The sequence below is a fragment of the Euprymna scolopes genome, chromosome 3 (genome assembly GCF_053919585.1).
Source record: "Euprymna scolopes isolate OS-2025 chromosome 3, ASM5391958v1, whole genome shotgun sequence".
Classification (NCBI taxonomy): domain Eukaryota; kingdom Metazoa; phylum Mollusca; class Cephalopoda; order Sepiida; family Sepiolidae; genus Euprymna; species Euprymna scolopes.
The window spans coordinates 5,803,601-5,821,721 of NC_136484.1; the positions used below are offsets into that span (position 1 = coordinate 5,803,601).

Here is an 18,121-nt window from a genome sequence, read left to right on the forward strand (position 1 = left end):
TTAACCTTTACTTGTAAATATACGTTATTTTAAATACAAGAATTTTATTGTGTTATTCTTTCTCAAAATTAACCAAGTTGTTCGGATAACAAGGAACCAAGAAAAGAGAGGCGCGTTAGAAATAACAAAAAATTTCTAACATATTTCCAAAACAGTTAACATCGTGGTATTCGCGTCCATAACATTTAATATGGATAACCAACGAGGAATGAACCTTCTCCAAGTGATGTTACCTCAAGGATGGATACTCCACAAGAGAGAAATTATTATTCTGGATCAAAACTAACGGTATACTATGACATATTCAAAAAACTTTTATGGAACATACTTACTCGAGTTTTATAAAACATGAATTTGGGACGCTCAAAACGTACAAAAACTCTACCCGCGTGGATATTAAAATTAATTATTTCATTGCATTTGTACAAAAGTGTTTTGACGAAACTCTACCCGCGTGGATATTAAACAAAATGATTTTATTGCACTTGTATTCAAATTTCGGTACTTATTCATACCTACTAAAATAAATGGCTATTAAGGAAGACGTCACCATGGAGGGAACTCTTCAAAACCTTCTGGGAGAAGAAAAACCCGAGGATATGAATATTGAAATGATACGAGAAAAATTACTGTCTTTTAAACGAAACCGGGCTACACATAAAAGAAAAGTAACAATGTACTTTAATAGCCTGGAGACCATGTATGACAATTCTACCCTGAATACTTCCCTGTGTAAAAAAAACAGTTAAAAGCCATTGATGATGAAGTGTCTAAAATCAATTATTGGAATGAGGTAATTAATACCTTTTCACAAAGGGTTGATTATAGTATCAAAGACGAAGAAGACTTGAATAATGAATTAGATAGTCAAGCCGAATATGTTTCTATCTTAGTGAGTACAAATACGAGGACTATATAACCAGTAAAGATGACAAGACTCCTTCAACGTTGTCTATTGAAGAAACTTTAAGTGAGGGAAAACCTCCTCCTTTGAATTGCAGCACTTTTTCGGGAAATTAAAAGGACAAGTTCGCCTTTCACAATTTTTTAATTCAATTTAACAATGTGATTGATTCTAGAAGGAAATTGTCAGACTCAGCTAAACTGTCTTATTTGGTCGGTTACTTGAAGGATTATGCCTTAAAACAAAACATTTGTCAATAACCAATACGAATTATAAAATTGCTTTAGATTTATTGAAAGAAGAGTTTTTAGATAAAGCATATATTATCGACGAAACATTAAAAGCTAAACCTGGTGAGGAATATAGTCCAGAATATTTGAATGTTAAATATTATATATCAGAAATAAGGGCCTACTTATATGAGCTAAAACAATATGAAATTGATTTTTTGGAAGAGGGTTCTTCTGGAAATATTCTAATTAGTCACATTATGACTAAACTTCCCAAAGTAGTTGTTAAAGAATTAATTAATAAAGTTAATAATAATTATCCCAACTTAAAGCAAATATTCGATAACTAGGGATATTTTAAAAACTCTAACTCGGACTTTAACTGTAAAAAAAATATTGCTAAGGATAAAAAAATTTCAGTAGCTATGACTTTAAACGTAGTTTTAAAATAAACCCAAAAGATAAAGTACCAACGGTACAAAATTTCAAAGTACAAGCTATAAAAAAATCCGTGTGTAAGCTATGTTCCTCGGAAGGACACTACTTCGGAAAGTGTGAAACTTATCCTAATTATGAGGCTAAACTAGCAAGAATCTTAGAACTGTCCTTGTGCACCAGATGTGCTGGTTCAGGTCACAATGAATCAGAATGCTATGGAAAAAAGGGGTTCTTAAAGTTTCCGTGTCTCACATGTAAAAAAAAAGAACATGTAACTTCTTTGTGTCTTACTCAAAAGGCTGTTCAAACAAACTTGTGTTACGCCTTGAAAAATACGGACACTTGTAATATGTTACCTACTATGACCCTAAATTTAAAATGTGGTCATAAGCAAAGACAAGTTAGGTGCTTAATAGATTGTGGTAGGCAAAGATCTTTTATAACAAAAGAAGCTGCTCTAGCATTATCCCCAAATTATAATGAGTTGTTCTCATCAGAGCATGAGATACATAGTTATTTAGGACGGCAAGTTAAGAAATTTAAACAAATGTCTACTGGTGTAAAATTAAAGCATAGAATGTTTTTTGTTCCGCTATTGGTAGACGAAAGCATGAATATAAATTACACGATGCACGGAATGAAAGATGTAATTAATAAATTAAAATTACAGGATATAAATCTGCTTGATGAGTCCTTTTACTTAAAGAAAGAACACGACACTATTGAAATAGATATGCTCATGGGGATAGACATAATTCAATATCTTTCATTTTCCATAAAAAAGATAGGGGGTGGTTATAACTTTATCATAGATGATAGGGTAGCTCCTATTGGAAACATTTTCAATTTTATCAGTTCAGCCGAGAGAAATGACTTGCTTAAAACTCAATTAAAACCAATAAAAAATAATAAAACAGTAATTAACCTAATAATGGACCCCCTTAAATCGTATTTCAATCCCTTAGAGAATATTTTATCCGACAGTGAAGTAGACAACGGCTTAGAAAATCTCTTTAGTCTTGAATCTATGGGAATAAGGCCCAATGATCAAGAATCTATTTCCTTTGACAACAAGCAAATAAGTAAATTTAGGGAAGGAATAAAACAGATCGATGGGCATTATTATATAGAATTGCCCTGGTATCCTGATAGGATCGAAAAAGTTCCATCAAACCATTTCATGGCTCTCAAGGTGTTGGACCGAACAATTAACTTTTTAAATAAAAGAGGATTAACTAAAAAATACGATGCAATCTTCAGCAAACAACTAGAAGATGGAATCATCGAACAAATAGAAGTTAATCCTTCAAATTACTATAAATATACGTGGAAGGACCAAGTTGGCTTACCAACGAATTTAAAAATTGGCCTAAATACCCTTTAATGAGTGTTTCACCTGACCATAAGGGAACAGTAAATGTTTATTGTAATCAAATAATTAAAGCAAAAACTGCCATTTTGGACATTGAAAAATATTCTGATTACAATAAATTATTGAGAATAACAAGTGTATTGTTCAAACCGTTTTGTAAGAAAAAAATTGTTTTAATCCATTGAAGAAAGCAAAAATGTACTGGATAAGGTTAATACAGAATGAGCATTTTTTCAAGAAAATTGACTTTTTGAAATCACAGGACAAAAGTAATAAAAATGTTCCCACTTTGGTTTCAAATTTAAATTTATTCATAGACTCTGATGGAATTTTGAGATCCCAAGGAAGGATAACCAAATGCCTATATTTCAACTATGAAGTATATAACCCTGTGTTATTGCCTAAAAGAAATAAATTTACGTCCTTATTCATTAACTATTGCCATGCTAAGGTGCAACACATTGGAATAGGTACCACATTAAATTATTTGCGAGAGCAAGGTGTGTGGATTCCCCAAGGTTTGACTGTAAAGGCAGAAATAAATAATTGTTCAACCTGCAAAAAGTATAATGCTTTGGCTTATAAATATCCTAAAGTTGTGGATATGCCTAGGCATCATGTCAATTTAGTGAAACCTTTCAATCATGTGGGAATCGACTACACAGGTCATTTGTGGGTAAAGAATGAAGTGGGTGGAAATACAGTAAAAATAGTTGTTTTAATATTTACTTGCCTTAACATAAGGGTAGTCCATTTTGAACTGTTACCCGATATGTCCACCCGAAATTTTATGCTGGCCTTTCAAGATTTTGCAACATGTATTCTGTGCTTCAATTTTTATACAGTGATAACGCTAAAACCTTTTAAAAGGCAGGTTGTATTCTTGAAAGTTCTCTACAGTCAAAGACGTTTCAGGATGAACTAGAGAAATTAGATATCCGACATATCAAAATCCCTTTATATTCTGCGTGAGTTTGTTCGGCTTGGGAGAGGTTGATAAGAGTTCTTAAGGGTTGTCTAGTCAAGGTCATTGGAAGATCTAGACTAAGCTATTTTGAACTTTTAAGAACATTGTCAAATATTAAGTTGGCTATAAATTCTAGACCTTTAACTTATAGATTAAGCTTTCCATATCTTGAAATTATAACTCCTAATTCCTTTTTGAGAATATATGGGAATTCTTCTTTAGTTCTAAAATCTGAAGAGGAAGAGGTTTGGCAGGAAGAACCTGACCCAAACTCATTAAATAAAACTTTAAATTTTCAAGAAGAAATATTAAAATTTAAATTATGGTATGAAAGCTATTTGCTAAGTTTAAGAGAACATGGCAGGAATATTTACCAAAATAAATGGGAAAATAGAATAAAAGTAGGGGATGTCGTATTGATCAAATCCACGACTAAATTGAGACCCTTCTGGATGCTGGGCAAGGTTTTAGAAAATGTAATAGGGTTTGACAATAAAATACGAGCTGTTAAACTGAAGCAAGGTAATGGGGCAATAGAGTATCACTCCATTTCTAACCTATACCCTATGGAAATATCATGTCCCCAAGGTAATACTCGAATGGAAGAACCTATCAGTAAGCCTTTCAAAAATGATTCTAGTGAAGGACTTAATGATAAAACACTGCAATTAGTCAATAGTAATAGCAATGAAGAGGTGTCCAATCAACTCAGGACTAGACCCAAACGCAAAGCCTCTGCCAAATTCTATCAAATGATGAAAGATAATATTATCTGTAATAATTAAACAAATTCAACTTTCCTATTTAAAAAATAAATAAATAAAGCATTAAAAAATGTTCTTGGCATTGAATGACCTAAAAAGGTTGATACAAAAAAAATCAACCATCCAATTTATAAAAAAAAAATAAAACGGCAAATTATTTTTTTTATAAATTCTTTATATATATTTCAGAGACATCTCTCCTGTTTTTATTGCAATAAACGTATTGCAATCTTCTTGGAGGGAGTGTAAGAATTATTTGTACTCAAACTTTGTAAGGTAATTTGCATAAAGCCACTTATGCAAATTACACACTATTACTTGGAGTTGCTTGCAACAATAAAAAAGAAAAAAAGGTTAACAGCGAGCACTTCTCAGAAATTACTCTTTCTGCAACAAACAGAACTCCTCCAGAACAACTGTTTTGGAAACTTTAACCTTTACTTGTAAATATACGTTATTTTAAATACAAGAATTTTATTGTGTTATTCTTTCTCAAAATTAACCAAGTTTTTCGGATAACAAGGAACCAAGAAAAGAGGCGCGTTAGAAATAAAAAAAAATTTCTAACAGTTTGAGTTAACTAATTGATTAGAGACAGCCCCGTTGTGGTGTGGAGTAAGATTATTGGCTGTATGAAAACCCAGCGGCCATCGGGCCCCACGCCATCCTTCACTATAAAAACCGTTGTACAATTAAAATTTGCCAATTGGAGTTAGTCTTTGAGTTTAGAAGGCGAATCGGACAGGTTCGCTACCCTACCCCAAACGCTACCCGTCAACTGAATAGGAAAACATATATCGCGTAATTTACTGTTGAAATGAAATTATCAAAATATTGTAAAAAGAACTTGTAAATATTAGTTTGATTTGTAATTAACTTCTATCTGGATTTTGATAATTAATGTAGAAAAAAAAAACATCTAAGTGTTTTTTGTGAAATTGATTTTTCGCTTTGCTTGCCGACATCTTTTGTTTAACGAGCTGTTAATTTTCAGCGCGCGATCGGCAGAACAGAACGGGTGGTATATTAACATATGCTTCGAGGAGTGAACGTCAAGATACCCGACCTCTATTACCAGATTAAATAAGACGAACGTCCTGCTACTTAGAGGTCACAATGCTTGCAAAGTATCAATTGTTTTCAAACTATAATTAACCGCGAAAGTGAAGTATGAAGTGTATTTTCATAATATCGTATCTTCACTCAAATCTTTAAATATTTTAGTATTAGAATTACCTCGTCACTGTTGCGTCCAGTAGAAAATTGCTACCTTGAGAAAAAGAAAAAGTGTTGATAAATTTACATTTCCCGCAGTTGAATCGTAAATTCATAATTGAAAATGAAATATTTGTAAGGCCGATAAGTTATGCGCAATTAACGAGAACATATTGAGATGGTTGTTCATGTGGTACGCATATGCATACATTCATCGCTTTCAGTTAATGCAAGTTCATGTTATTGTATAACGTTCGTAGATATTTTAAAGCGAGTTTCAACGAGCCTAGTATGATCACTTTCACAGTATAAACTGGGTTGGAGATTTGGTGACTTTTTAAAGTTGCTGATTATCGAATATTCTGTGGCAAATTGTTATTTCTTACTTTTATATGTAGTTCGAAAGTTACAATATTTCATCGACTGTTGTTCAAAGACCGATGAAAATATTTTGTATGTGGTTAAAATGCTGGCTTGATTAAATCATAATAATGAAAAAATTACACACGTCTTAGATGGCTATAGTGAGTTGGAATAAAAGTTTTTATTCTTAATTTTATTCGGAATATGAAACATGTAATTACTATCAAACGCTTCTAATATATTTGATTTCTATTTCGGTGCTCAAATTTCGTCTGTATTACAGAACAAACTAATTTTTATCTTGTTGCGTAAAGGTAGTACCATTATTCCCTGTAAATATTTTGCGTTGCAGTAGTGTCAACAATTCTCTTGCAGAATAACAACGTAGTTATTGCTTCCTATTGCTATAACATATGCCTATAGTTGGCTTTAGTTTTTCTTTTAAATTAAAATTAGCAATAGTCTTTATAATCCTATCCAACGAATATTGTGGAAACATCTGCACAATTGAATAAAGAACGTCTAGTATTTTCGTCCGATTTCCTTGTCACGCTCGCGAACATAATTTCCAATATTCCATGACGTTAACTAAACTTTTTACGTAACATTTCTCCCATGTTTAATCATGTTTCCTCTCTGCAAAAGCTAAATTTATGGTAATTTTTATCTGGTCTTATTTTAACCAGACTTTTTAGAATTAACGATGAACGATCTCATTCTCTGAATAAAAATAAATCCTCGTTTTATTTTTTAATTTTTTTCGAGTTGTATTTTAATTCAAACCTCAAATTTTTGTGAAATACTATTTCACACATTCGACACCAAACATTTATAATTACACCCATTATTTCTCCGAACCGTTTTTCATTGGAATTCCCGGCTAGTTCCGTGTTTATTCACTGTACCTATTTGCAAAGATTTAGATGCAATGTAAAAATAGACATATGTACGCACGTCATCATTTAGGATGTTCTTATAAGTCTTGTCCTTAATTTACAGTAGTTCCTTTCGTTTCATTGACAGTGAGCCTTGTTTGAAGTGATAAGATTTAAAAATTTGAATATTAAAAAATTAAAAAACAAGGCTGATAAGAATGTTTTTACGGATTTTAACTTTTATATTCAGATAAATATATCTCGACTCATACAAAAATTGAATTCAATGTGAACGCAAAACAAATATATTTATGCAAATAACGTAAAAAATCTTGCGTTCTGGTAGCGAAGAAGTCGCTGAAGGCGTTTTTGATATCGCTTAGGTTTTGAAGCATTTTTCACGTAGAGTTGTCGAGATGATTGAAAAAGTAGTAGTCAGTGGGTGAGAGGACTAGAGAGTATGACAGATGAGACAGTTTTGTATCCTATTCCGTTAGAAATCTGCGGGTCGTTTTAGCAAAGTGCGGTCGGGCATTGTGGAGGAGAATTAGGCCTTTTCTGTTGACTAATGCTGGGTATTGTTGTCGAAGTTTTGTTGACAGCATTCCAAAAACTGTAATGGGTGAAATCGATCGTAGACAACCAAACAGTCTACATGAACTTCTTTCGGTGTAAATTTGGCCGTGAGAAGTGTCTTTGAGTTTAATCCACGTCTAACCATTGAACTGAACGTCGACGGTTATTTTAAATGACCCATTTATCATTGCAAGTACCAACTTGATCGAGAAACGTAAAAGTAAGGGATAATAACGCTCTATTACGGCGTTTCTTTTGGTTGTGGTTAAATTCGTAAGGCATATTTATCACTTTTTTTGGTCTTTCCAATCTCTTTGAAGTGGTTGAAGCAAGTTCTTGAACAGTTGCGCGTGAATTAACTTCGACTAAAACTCTTAATTGACCATTATCAACATCCGATGACCGACCACTACGTTTATCATCTTCAAGACTCCCGTCGCCGTCACGAAACTTCTAAAATCACCACTGTGCTGGGTGTTCAGTAGTTGTTTCTCGGCCAAACGTTTCGTTAATATTACTATAGTTTATAGTTTTAAGCTTTTCGGCCTAGCTTGAATAGAAAAAAAAATTGTGCGAATTCTTTTTGACCAATGTTCTGAAAAGAAAACAATTGTTTTTAAGCGATTGTAATTTAACCGATTAGATAGAGCGAGAAACGTTCTTTAATATATATATATATATATATATATATATATATATATATATATATATATATATATGAAATTGGCTGTGTCTGTCTGTTTTCAGTCTACAAACTCGAGGTTTTACATAAGGGATATTGAGATTAAGGAAAATCTTTTTATCGGTTTTCAGCCAACGATTTAACCTTTGAAAACTCAGAACTCCTCTACTAATTTGGGGTCTAAAGACTTGAAATTTTAGATGTAGGTTCCCGACTATGGATCAAACTTTTAAACTTGATTTGAGACCCAAACTATAAATGTTAATGGTAAAAATTGGGGTCAAATTTAAAAAAATGACTTAACCCAATTTTTGTTCTAAACATTTGAAATTTTGCATAAAGTATATTCAGAAATAGGCCAAGCTTTTTAATCAGTTTTTGGCCGAAAATTTGACTACCAAGAGGTCAAAGTTCCAAAGATTTGACCTTAGCAAACTATTCAGCAAATATTTGGTCTAAACATTTGATATTTTGCGTAATGGATATTCAGACATGCAGGGAGGCTTTTAATCAGTTTTTGGCCAAAAATTTAGCTGCCAATTGGTCAAAGTTGAAAGGGTTGACCTTTGCAGACTCTACCAAATTTCTCCACCAATTTTTGGTCTAAACACTTGAAATTTTAGATGTAGGTTACCTGGACATGAGTCCACGTTTGTAATATATATATATATATATATATATATATATATGCACTTAAAGTTATGAACAGTACATAGGACCGCTGAGCTGCTAGTGATATATGAAATAAAGGCTTTCTAACGAAACTTATTTGAATTTTTCAAGAACGTTCATGTCCATCCAATACTTAGTTATGAACTTATGTGTATTGCATATAATTATCTGTTATTTTTTTGTCTCTGAATAAAAAAGACAAAACAAAACATTCCTACAATTCAACTAGTGAGTAACTACATATATGTATATTTAAAAATAATCTTACAACTTTCCAAAAAAAGTGAGCATTCCTGAGCATCCATTGGGTAACGTCTTAAGTCCATTGGACATGAAGCTGTTAAGGAAATCCTGAAAAATGAAGAAAAATGAACGGAGATAAAATAAACGAAACCCTATGTCTTGAAATAATGACTAAAGTTTTAAAATGTTGAATCTTCCTTGGGCTAAGCAAGTTATGTTTTCTTCATCATCCGAGAATTGGCAGTAATTGAAAAAAATAAACATTTCTAGAATTATCTTAAAATTGGATTGACAATCGGTGACGCTTCAGTTTTAAATATCTAATACATAAAGTAGGAATTTTAATAATAGGAATTCAATCACAAGACAGAAAACACACATTGTAAACAACTCAAAAGTTCCTAGAACACGTATATCTTATGCAGGTAGGTATACTGCCTAATCAAGACTTTCCATCAGATATAGTAATATATATGTAACTTAACGACGCACAAATTTTGATAAACAAAAAAGCTATTAAAATGGAAATTCATTCAATGCTTTTACACCTTGTACCAGAATATGAACATCGATATTTTTGTTGTAACTCCGATAGCTTTAAATGAAAATTCGTGAAACTTCGCACGTTATCTGGAAACAATAACGCATGCGCAGATATAAAACTTTAAGCTGATCTGCGCAATAGCGAGCAAACGGCAGCCATTTTTGTGACTTGCATTTTTTTCAGCTTCCAACTTTATATGCAAGATGGGACGTAAAGGTGCTTTATGTCAAGCTGAGAAGTCTAAAATTGTTCAAATGTTCCATAATAGGATTTCCACCTTAGAAATTGCCAAGGAATTACACCGGAATCATCGTCCAACCAAAAAATATTGTACTAACTGTCAACGTTGCAACGGATGTTCTGACAGAGGGAAAATTCGTAAGAAATCATATGTCACGTCGAATAATGAGCAAGACAAAGAGAGAAGTTCGCCGTAACCACTAGAAACTAGTAAACAAGTTTTTGAAAAAGCTGGCGTTCCTGATGTGCCAAAATCAACTCGTTTCTGTATCCTTAGGGCGATTGCAGAATTTGGAAAGCCAGAGGTCCGCCCTCAATTGAAGGATATCCACAAGAAAAAGATATTGGAGTTGGCAAAAGATCACATGAAGGTGAATTTTCAAACTGTTTTGTTCACCGATGAATGTTGAGCGACCCTTGGTAGACCCGATGGGTGGAGGGGAGAATGGTACCATAATGAGTGTCTATGTCCACAAAGGATCAGGCGTCAACAAGGAGGTGGTGGTATGATGTTCTGGGCTGCAATCATTGGCAATCAGCTGGTAGAACCATTCAGAGTTTCAGATGGAGTGAAAATTACCGCCTAACTTTATTAAGAAACACTTGGAACCCTGCCACAAGAAGAATTTGGCATTCCGGAAAAAGATGGTATTCATGCATGATAATGCACCGTCTCATTCTGCAAGGATAGCCACTGAATATTTGGATAGATTTTGCCAGATATGGGAAAATAATGCGATGCCCAGCCTGCTCTCCAGATTTAAAACCCATCGAAAATCTGTGGAGCATCTTGAATCGAAATATTTACTCCGGCGGAAGGCAGTACAGCTACAAGGATGACCTCTGGAATGACATTCTAACTGCTGCCAAAGAATTTCATCAGATGAAATCGAAAGTTTGATATCTTCAATGGACCAAGGGTTTTGCTCTTGTCAATAAAAATAGCAATTATATAAGATATTGATTGTACTATGAAACCATATTGAAGTTGTTTGTTCTTTATTATTGTTGTTCTCAATTTAAAAATTCCTAGAATAATCAATGTTTCGATGGTCTTTTAGCACTTCATCATATTTTAGCATTGGTCTGCATATAAAGTTGACACGCTGAAAAAAAAAATGAAAATCGCTAAAATGGCTGCCAATTGTTTATTACTGTGCAGATTAGCTTAAAATTTTAGATCTGCGCTTGTGTTTGTGTTGCCATGTAACGTGCTAAATTTCACAAATTTTTGTTGAAAACTATAGGATTTGCATGTAATTCTGGCACGGGGTGTATGTAATTTAAAATAAAAATTCATTTTATTTGTAAAAAGCTTAACCCATAATATTCATTTTAAATATATTGTGGTAACAAGAACTCGTTATAAATTAATTATTAAGCAACCTAACGGCTGCTGTGACTTATTCCTTCCAATCAGCAAACGAATACTAACCGCACAGAACTTTAATTTAAATGAAGTCTAGATAATTTATACTACGTTGTACATAATCTTAGAAAAACAACTGAAACACATGTTCCCACGCGAAAAATCTATAGAAAACCCACAATGGTTTACTTATACTGCACATTTAACCGGCATAAGTTCAGTACATACAAGCTAGAAGTAATTGTAAGTAAGAAAAAGCGACAACTAATAGAGAGTATACGAAACGATAAGAAAACGCATTGAAGCACAAAAATTACGAACCTGTGATTTCTGAAAAATCTACAACAGTGTAGTAAATAATGGGCAATCAGCAATTCTTCTAATATCCAACAATCATGAGATTATTTGCACGCAACCGAGAAGGCAAACATGTCTACCATCCGGTTTGCCTCAAACTCTACATCGGACTAAAAAAAGCACTCCCTCCCTAACTATCATTTGCGGGCTGACGCCATACTAGATGATCTGAAAATTACGCCTCAGGTGGATGGTAAAAACCTAGACACCTCAAAGGCATGTGAACCCGATCTCTTCCCGGCCCTACTATTAAAAAAATGCCCCGCTGAGATTGCTCCTGTTCTCATCAAAATTTACTACAAATGCTTTAACGAATCTTGCTTTCCTGACTGCTGGAAAACTGCTTCTGTGATACTAGTTTCCAAGAATCTAAGCAAAAGAACTGACAAATTAAATTATCGTCCCATTAGCCTCCTCCCGCTTTTCACAAAAATATTTGAATCCATTATTAACCAAGCTCTAGTCCATCACCAAAGAGCTGCTAAACTTTTGACCGACAAACACTATGGATTTAGGCAAGCCCGTTCTACAGCAGGCATCCTAACTGTAATATCTGAACGCATATACCATACACTGGAAAAACAGGGGATGGTAGAGCGGTAGCCCTAGATATATCTAAGGCTTTTGAAAGGGTATGGTACAATAGCCTTCTCAGGAAATCAGATCATATATCACTAGATGAATATTTAACATAATAAAATCTTTCTTTAATAAGAGAAGAATCCATGTTGCCATCGACAGTCGTACATCTGAACAGTATGATATAAATGCAGGTGTACTTAAGGGGTCAATCCTTGGACTTTTATTATTCCATATATTCATGACCTCCCTGATAAAATTGTCTCTGAGATTGGTATATTTGCTGATGACACCACGTACTATAACAGGCACGAGGGGAAAACAGATGAAGACATATCTAAGGACATGGCAGAAACACTAGATGAAGACTTCCAATCTGTAGTGAAATGGGGACAAAAATGGATGGTCACATTTAATTCTGGTAAGACTAAGCTTGTTTCCTTCAATAATTACAAGCTATAAATTATAAGCTCCAGTATTCCTTCAACGCAAATTTTACCTTGGTAATCGCTGTCAGGGTCAGATGAAAATACTATTAACCAACAAAGAAATTTGTGAGTGTCAGTGTCGGTCAGATATAATTAAATTTGTTCTTCGCCAGTACGTAGTATTCTGGCGGCCAGTGCTTTAAAGAACATAACATATAGCCAAATATAAATGAGATTTTCTTGAGCAGCATAGTGAAAAACCTATAAAAGTCATTTTAAAAGATCGTGTGTAGGCGGAACTAAGGTAAAATATTTTCTTAAAAACAAAACAAAAAAAACCCAATTTATTTATAATCAAAGATGCACTCTTCTCATAAAACAATAAAGTAAGGTCGCTGTTGTTGTTGCTGCCCAACCTCCAAACTCCTAATAGTAATAACGGGTTTCTGAATAGACACCCCAACCGCCTTATGTTAATAATAGCTCTCTGAATATACACCTCATCGTTTGCGTGAGGTGGGGGTGTCAAAATATTTGCTAAAAAATAACCTTGATAATCGCTCTAAGGATCTCGATGTGCAAATACTACGAACCAAAGGAAAAAAGAACCCGTCATTTTTAAGGAAAATATAAAAGTTATATTTTAGAGTTTTTGTTTGTTTTACTTTGGGGGGGGGTATAAAAACGTATAAAACAAAATAGAAAAATAGTATTGTTGCCGTTAAGGAGATGCGAAATCGAAAAAAAAATGCTATCTGTAAATGTTAAGATTTTTGTTTTAGAGATGTCTTGTAGGGTGGAAGGTTATTATATGGTGATTATTTGTGTGTAGTTAACCCTGAGGGTATAAGTACGTAAATATGTAATTCTGAGCGGTTAATATTTTTGCATTTGGTTTAATATTCATAAAACTATTGTTTCGTGTAGAGAGAGCCTCCATATTTGTTAAGGTCTGAAACGTTCGTTTTTCTAATAAGGTGTGTAATCAGGAATAAGCGATTTTTCAGCTCACAGCCAATGAAAATTTCCGGAATTTTTGAAGGAAAAAATTATTATTTTCGAATCGTGAAATGGAAAAGTAATTGTATGTCTATGAGTTTATGATCCAGTTTCGAGGGGTGCCAGGGCAATATAGTTATGTGTATATTTATGCCCGGTCTTGACTATAGGCAATAGGAGAACTTTAGATTTAGTATAAAAAATAGAAACTACTTTCTCTGAAGATAGTACGATTTTAATGATGTTGCTCTTAAAATGTAATGTAGGGTTTATGATAACGACTAAATGTATCTAAAATGTCGTTCTAAAATAACACAAGATAGTGGTTAATATTCTAGACATAATAAATTTGTATGTGACATACGTTGTAGCAAACCGACAGTATTTTTGTCAAGAGGAGAATTTCTTCAATCAAAATATTATACATATTATATATCGTAAGGTGAAATGATAAAATTGTCATACTAGAAATCACATGATTCAATTTCATTTGATAAAAACCGGTTTCCTTTTCGTTGCAGACCATCTACTAGTTTGCCGCTTGTGTCCCCAAAATCCCCCCAAAAATATGAGTCTCCTATCATGCCTGAAAGTGACACAATGTTCAACAAGCGAGATTAGAGATGTGCCGCTGTACAATTTATGCTCTCTAAGTTATGACAATAGGATCGTTTCCACATTCTCAAAATGTATCGCTGGAGTGTCACAAATAATAGCAATGTGCCAGTGTGATGAAAACAAAGTTTATGGTCACGTTATGGTCTTTGGTGTGGTTTTAAGTGAGGGCTATATCATGCCACTTTACATCTTCGAAGTAAGTTTGAAAGTCAACGCAAAAGTGTGCCCGGATTTGCTGAAAAGTGTGATTCCCGGTGCGATCAGATTGCCGGTAGCAAACCCTGGGTGTTGCAGCAAGACTCAGCGCCTGCTCACAAGTCCAAAGAGACTCAGGCTTGGTTTCACGACCCATATCGAGGCGGTATTGAGGCTGAAGGCGGCTACATCGAATAGCTGTCAGCTTTACTACATATTCAAGTTACCTGAATTGATTTTTTCAATAAAAGTTTTAAAATAAAGTAAATACTTTTGTTGCTTCTCTTTCTCTCTCTTTACTATATATATAGAGAGAGAAAGAGAGAGATAGGAAGAGAGAGGAGGTCTTACAATTTAAGCCAAATTGCACTATAAAGGTATGTTTTTAGCATTAAGATAAGTAACTTTATTATAGGCTTAACGCGCAATGTAGTTGCGTAGAACTTCCTTTCCTGTTGATTTTATGTAGCTGCTTTTTTGGAGAATTAACATAAAAAGAACACAATTCAACACCCTTTACCACTTGCTATGTATCAAAAATTACCCAGCAAACACTAACAACAGATTTTGAAAAATTAACGAAATACGTCTTCAAACGCAAAATTACTGTGTATTTCTCAACTTTTGTTTTCCGATCGATGTCTTTGTGTTACATTCATGATACCCAGTAACATATTAAGCTAAGTAGATTATTACTGTTTTTGAAATGTACATCAGACATGTTTTAAACTTTTATTACCAGGTTAGTTTTAGAAGTATATTTCATTCCGATTAAGTGGTTCACTAGATTATCGTAGAATCCTCATTTGCGCTTTACAAAAAAAATATGCTGTTTGATTGTATTTCTTACTTTCAAATTATAATGATAAAACTATAATTAAAATTTTGATAATTAAAATGACAATTATAGAAATTATATTTTTTCATAATCTTTAAAATTATGATTATAAAACCATACTTTTACATTTTGATTATAAATATTATAACTTTAAATTTATGATAACGAAAATTATATCATCAAATTTTTTATTAAACAAAAAATAATTTTAAATTATGATTCTAAAAGCTTAAATGGCGCATTATGATTATAAACGTTATAACTTTAAAAAATGAAGATAAAACTTATATCCTTATAATTATGACTATAAAAGATATAACTTTCAATTTATGATTTTAAAAGTAAATCTTTAAAATTATCATTATAAAGTTAAAACTTTTTAATTATCAATATAAAATAAAAACTTTAAAATTATAAAAACTAAAAAAAATACGTTTAATGCCGAGTATAACTGGCTATATAATTGTAACCGTAATCGCTAGAATTGAATATTCTAAAATATTAAAATAAGAATAAAACATTCTTCATTCAATTTTGATCAACTAAGGATATCCTTGCTAGTATTAATATATATATATATATATATATATATATATATATATATATATATATATATATATATATATATATATAACGCTGAATTTTAGAGTGCAGTTACTACGAGAGCGGGTTTGAAATCCACTTACCGTAGTCTTACCTCGCTTTATATATGACCTGTCCATCTTCATGCACGTGCAACATCCGGTTTGGAACAGTGACGTCATGAAAATATGATTTCTTTTCATTCGGAAAATATAAGTCAGGAACCCATATCTGTCAAAAATAGAAAAGAAATAAAATTTTGGAAAAAGAGACTAGAGAGTGAAAATAGATCACACCAAATAATGTCTACGTTGGTTCTTTTCGATATTCAATAGAAACATTACCAGGCTGCAGGGTAAATTTATTGTTTACTGATGGCGAATATAATTTATATATTTATACAATGTATATTTCCGAATTTTGTTTTTATCACGTAAAAAAATGATTCAATGAAGATTTTTCTACGCAGACGAAGAGTTTTTGTATATCACATTTCGTTTCACAAACAGTCACTATTTTGCCCCGACTCCACATATGGAAACTTTATAATAGTTTATTTAATACTGAGCAATAAACAACCATGGTATCGCATATGCAACTACAAAAAATGTTAGACTTCATTTTGAACCCTACTTTAGACACCACAAATTATGCCTTCCAACATTTCCCTTTGCGACAGAAGTAACGCTCTATGATTTGATAACTACCTCTTCTAGTTGATATCATACAAACCTATACACATTCAAGGAATGATACACAAGCAAAGAATTGCTCTGCTTAACTAGGCTTTCTACTATCTAAAAATTACAATAAATCCATTGTCAAATCTGGCTTCCATGATAGCTAGTTCATCACTTCATAAACGTTAAATTGATTACTGACCAACAGTATGGATTTAGCTAAACACCGTTCTACTGCTCTTATCTTAATTAACGAATATACAATGCGGAAGGATCTAGTGTTGTAGTATTTGATATATATTAAATCACTTCACAATGTCTGGTATAAAAGTCTCCTGATAAAAACAAAATCATATGGTATTAATGGACAAATACTTAATTTAATGAGATTCTGTTTATACAAGAGAAACATTCAAATTGTTCTCGATGGCATGAAATCGGAACAACACCGCATGATTGAAGACATACACCAGGGATCCGTATACTTCTGGGTATTTATAAACGAACTTCCTTATGGAATTGTGTCCGAGTAAGGAATATATGTTGATGGCACCACACTCTCTGGTAACGAATGCGCACATGTATTAAAGGTTAGAAAATCTTCTCCAGTCTCATTTATGCGGATGACTATGGTAGCACATCTAAGAGCGTAAATGACCAAGTTCTCTCTGATTCTCTCTCCTCTGATCTTGAGTATGTGGTACAATGGGGAAAGGAGTGGCTGGTTACTTTTAATGCATCTAAACCAAGCTTTAATTTTTACATCATCAACGCTGTGATCCACATCTGGAATTAATTGAAATGAATGGCTCTCCTCTAGGGAGGCCTCATGTTTTGACAAACTTCTGGCCTTGACCTTTACTCCTGATCTGAAATGAAACACAACATCAAATCTGTTGCCAAGGCCTCTGGAAAAATGGGTGAGATCCTTCGATCTATCCAGTGGATATCTCACTTCTGATGCCATTCTCTATCTATATAAGAGTCAACTACATCCAAGGTTGGAGTACTGTTGCCACATTTGGGCAGGATATGCTAGAAACGATTTGCCCTGGTTTGATAGAGTTCAAAATAGACTTCGTAGCCTCGTAGGAGATGTCCTTTTCTCTTCCCTGAAACTTCTTTCTCACAGAAGAGATGTTGCGAGTTTGTCTCTGCTTTATCGTTATTTTCATGGCAAGTGCTCGACTGAGCTTCAATTTATGGTCCCCCCCTCGCCAAACTTTCACAAGAAATACCCGTCTAGCTGAAAACACTATCAATAATTCCCCCATTCTTTATCTGTGCCTAAACCTAAACGTAGATTCCATGAAAAAAACTTTTTTTTCTAAGAACTGCACTCCTGTGGAACTGTCTTCCGTTTTCCTGCTTTCCAGCTGACTCCAATCTAA

General features: G+C 33.3%; 1 protein-coding gene across 2 annotated transcripts in view; it reads right to left on the reverse strand.

Annotated features, from left to right (window-relative positions):
- LOC145252869 (glycine receptor subunit alpha-2-like) overlaps positions 1–18,121 on the reverse strand; it is a 282,197-nt gene that overhangs the window by 16,650 nt on the left and 247,426 nt on the right. For both annotated transcript variants that reach the window (XM_080112887.1, XM_080112884.1), the window contains exons 7-8: positions 16,166–16,281; positions 9,327–9,409 (exon numbers count right to left, since the gene is read on the reverse strand). In XM_080112887.1, coding sequence (XP_079969013.1) covers positions 9,327–9,409; positions 16,166–16,281 — 199 coding nt within the window. The remainder of the gene's footprint in view (positions 1–9,326; positions 9,410–16,165; positions 16,282–18,121) is intronic.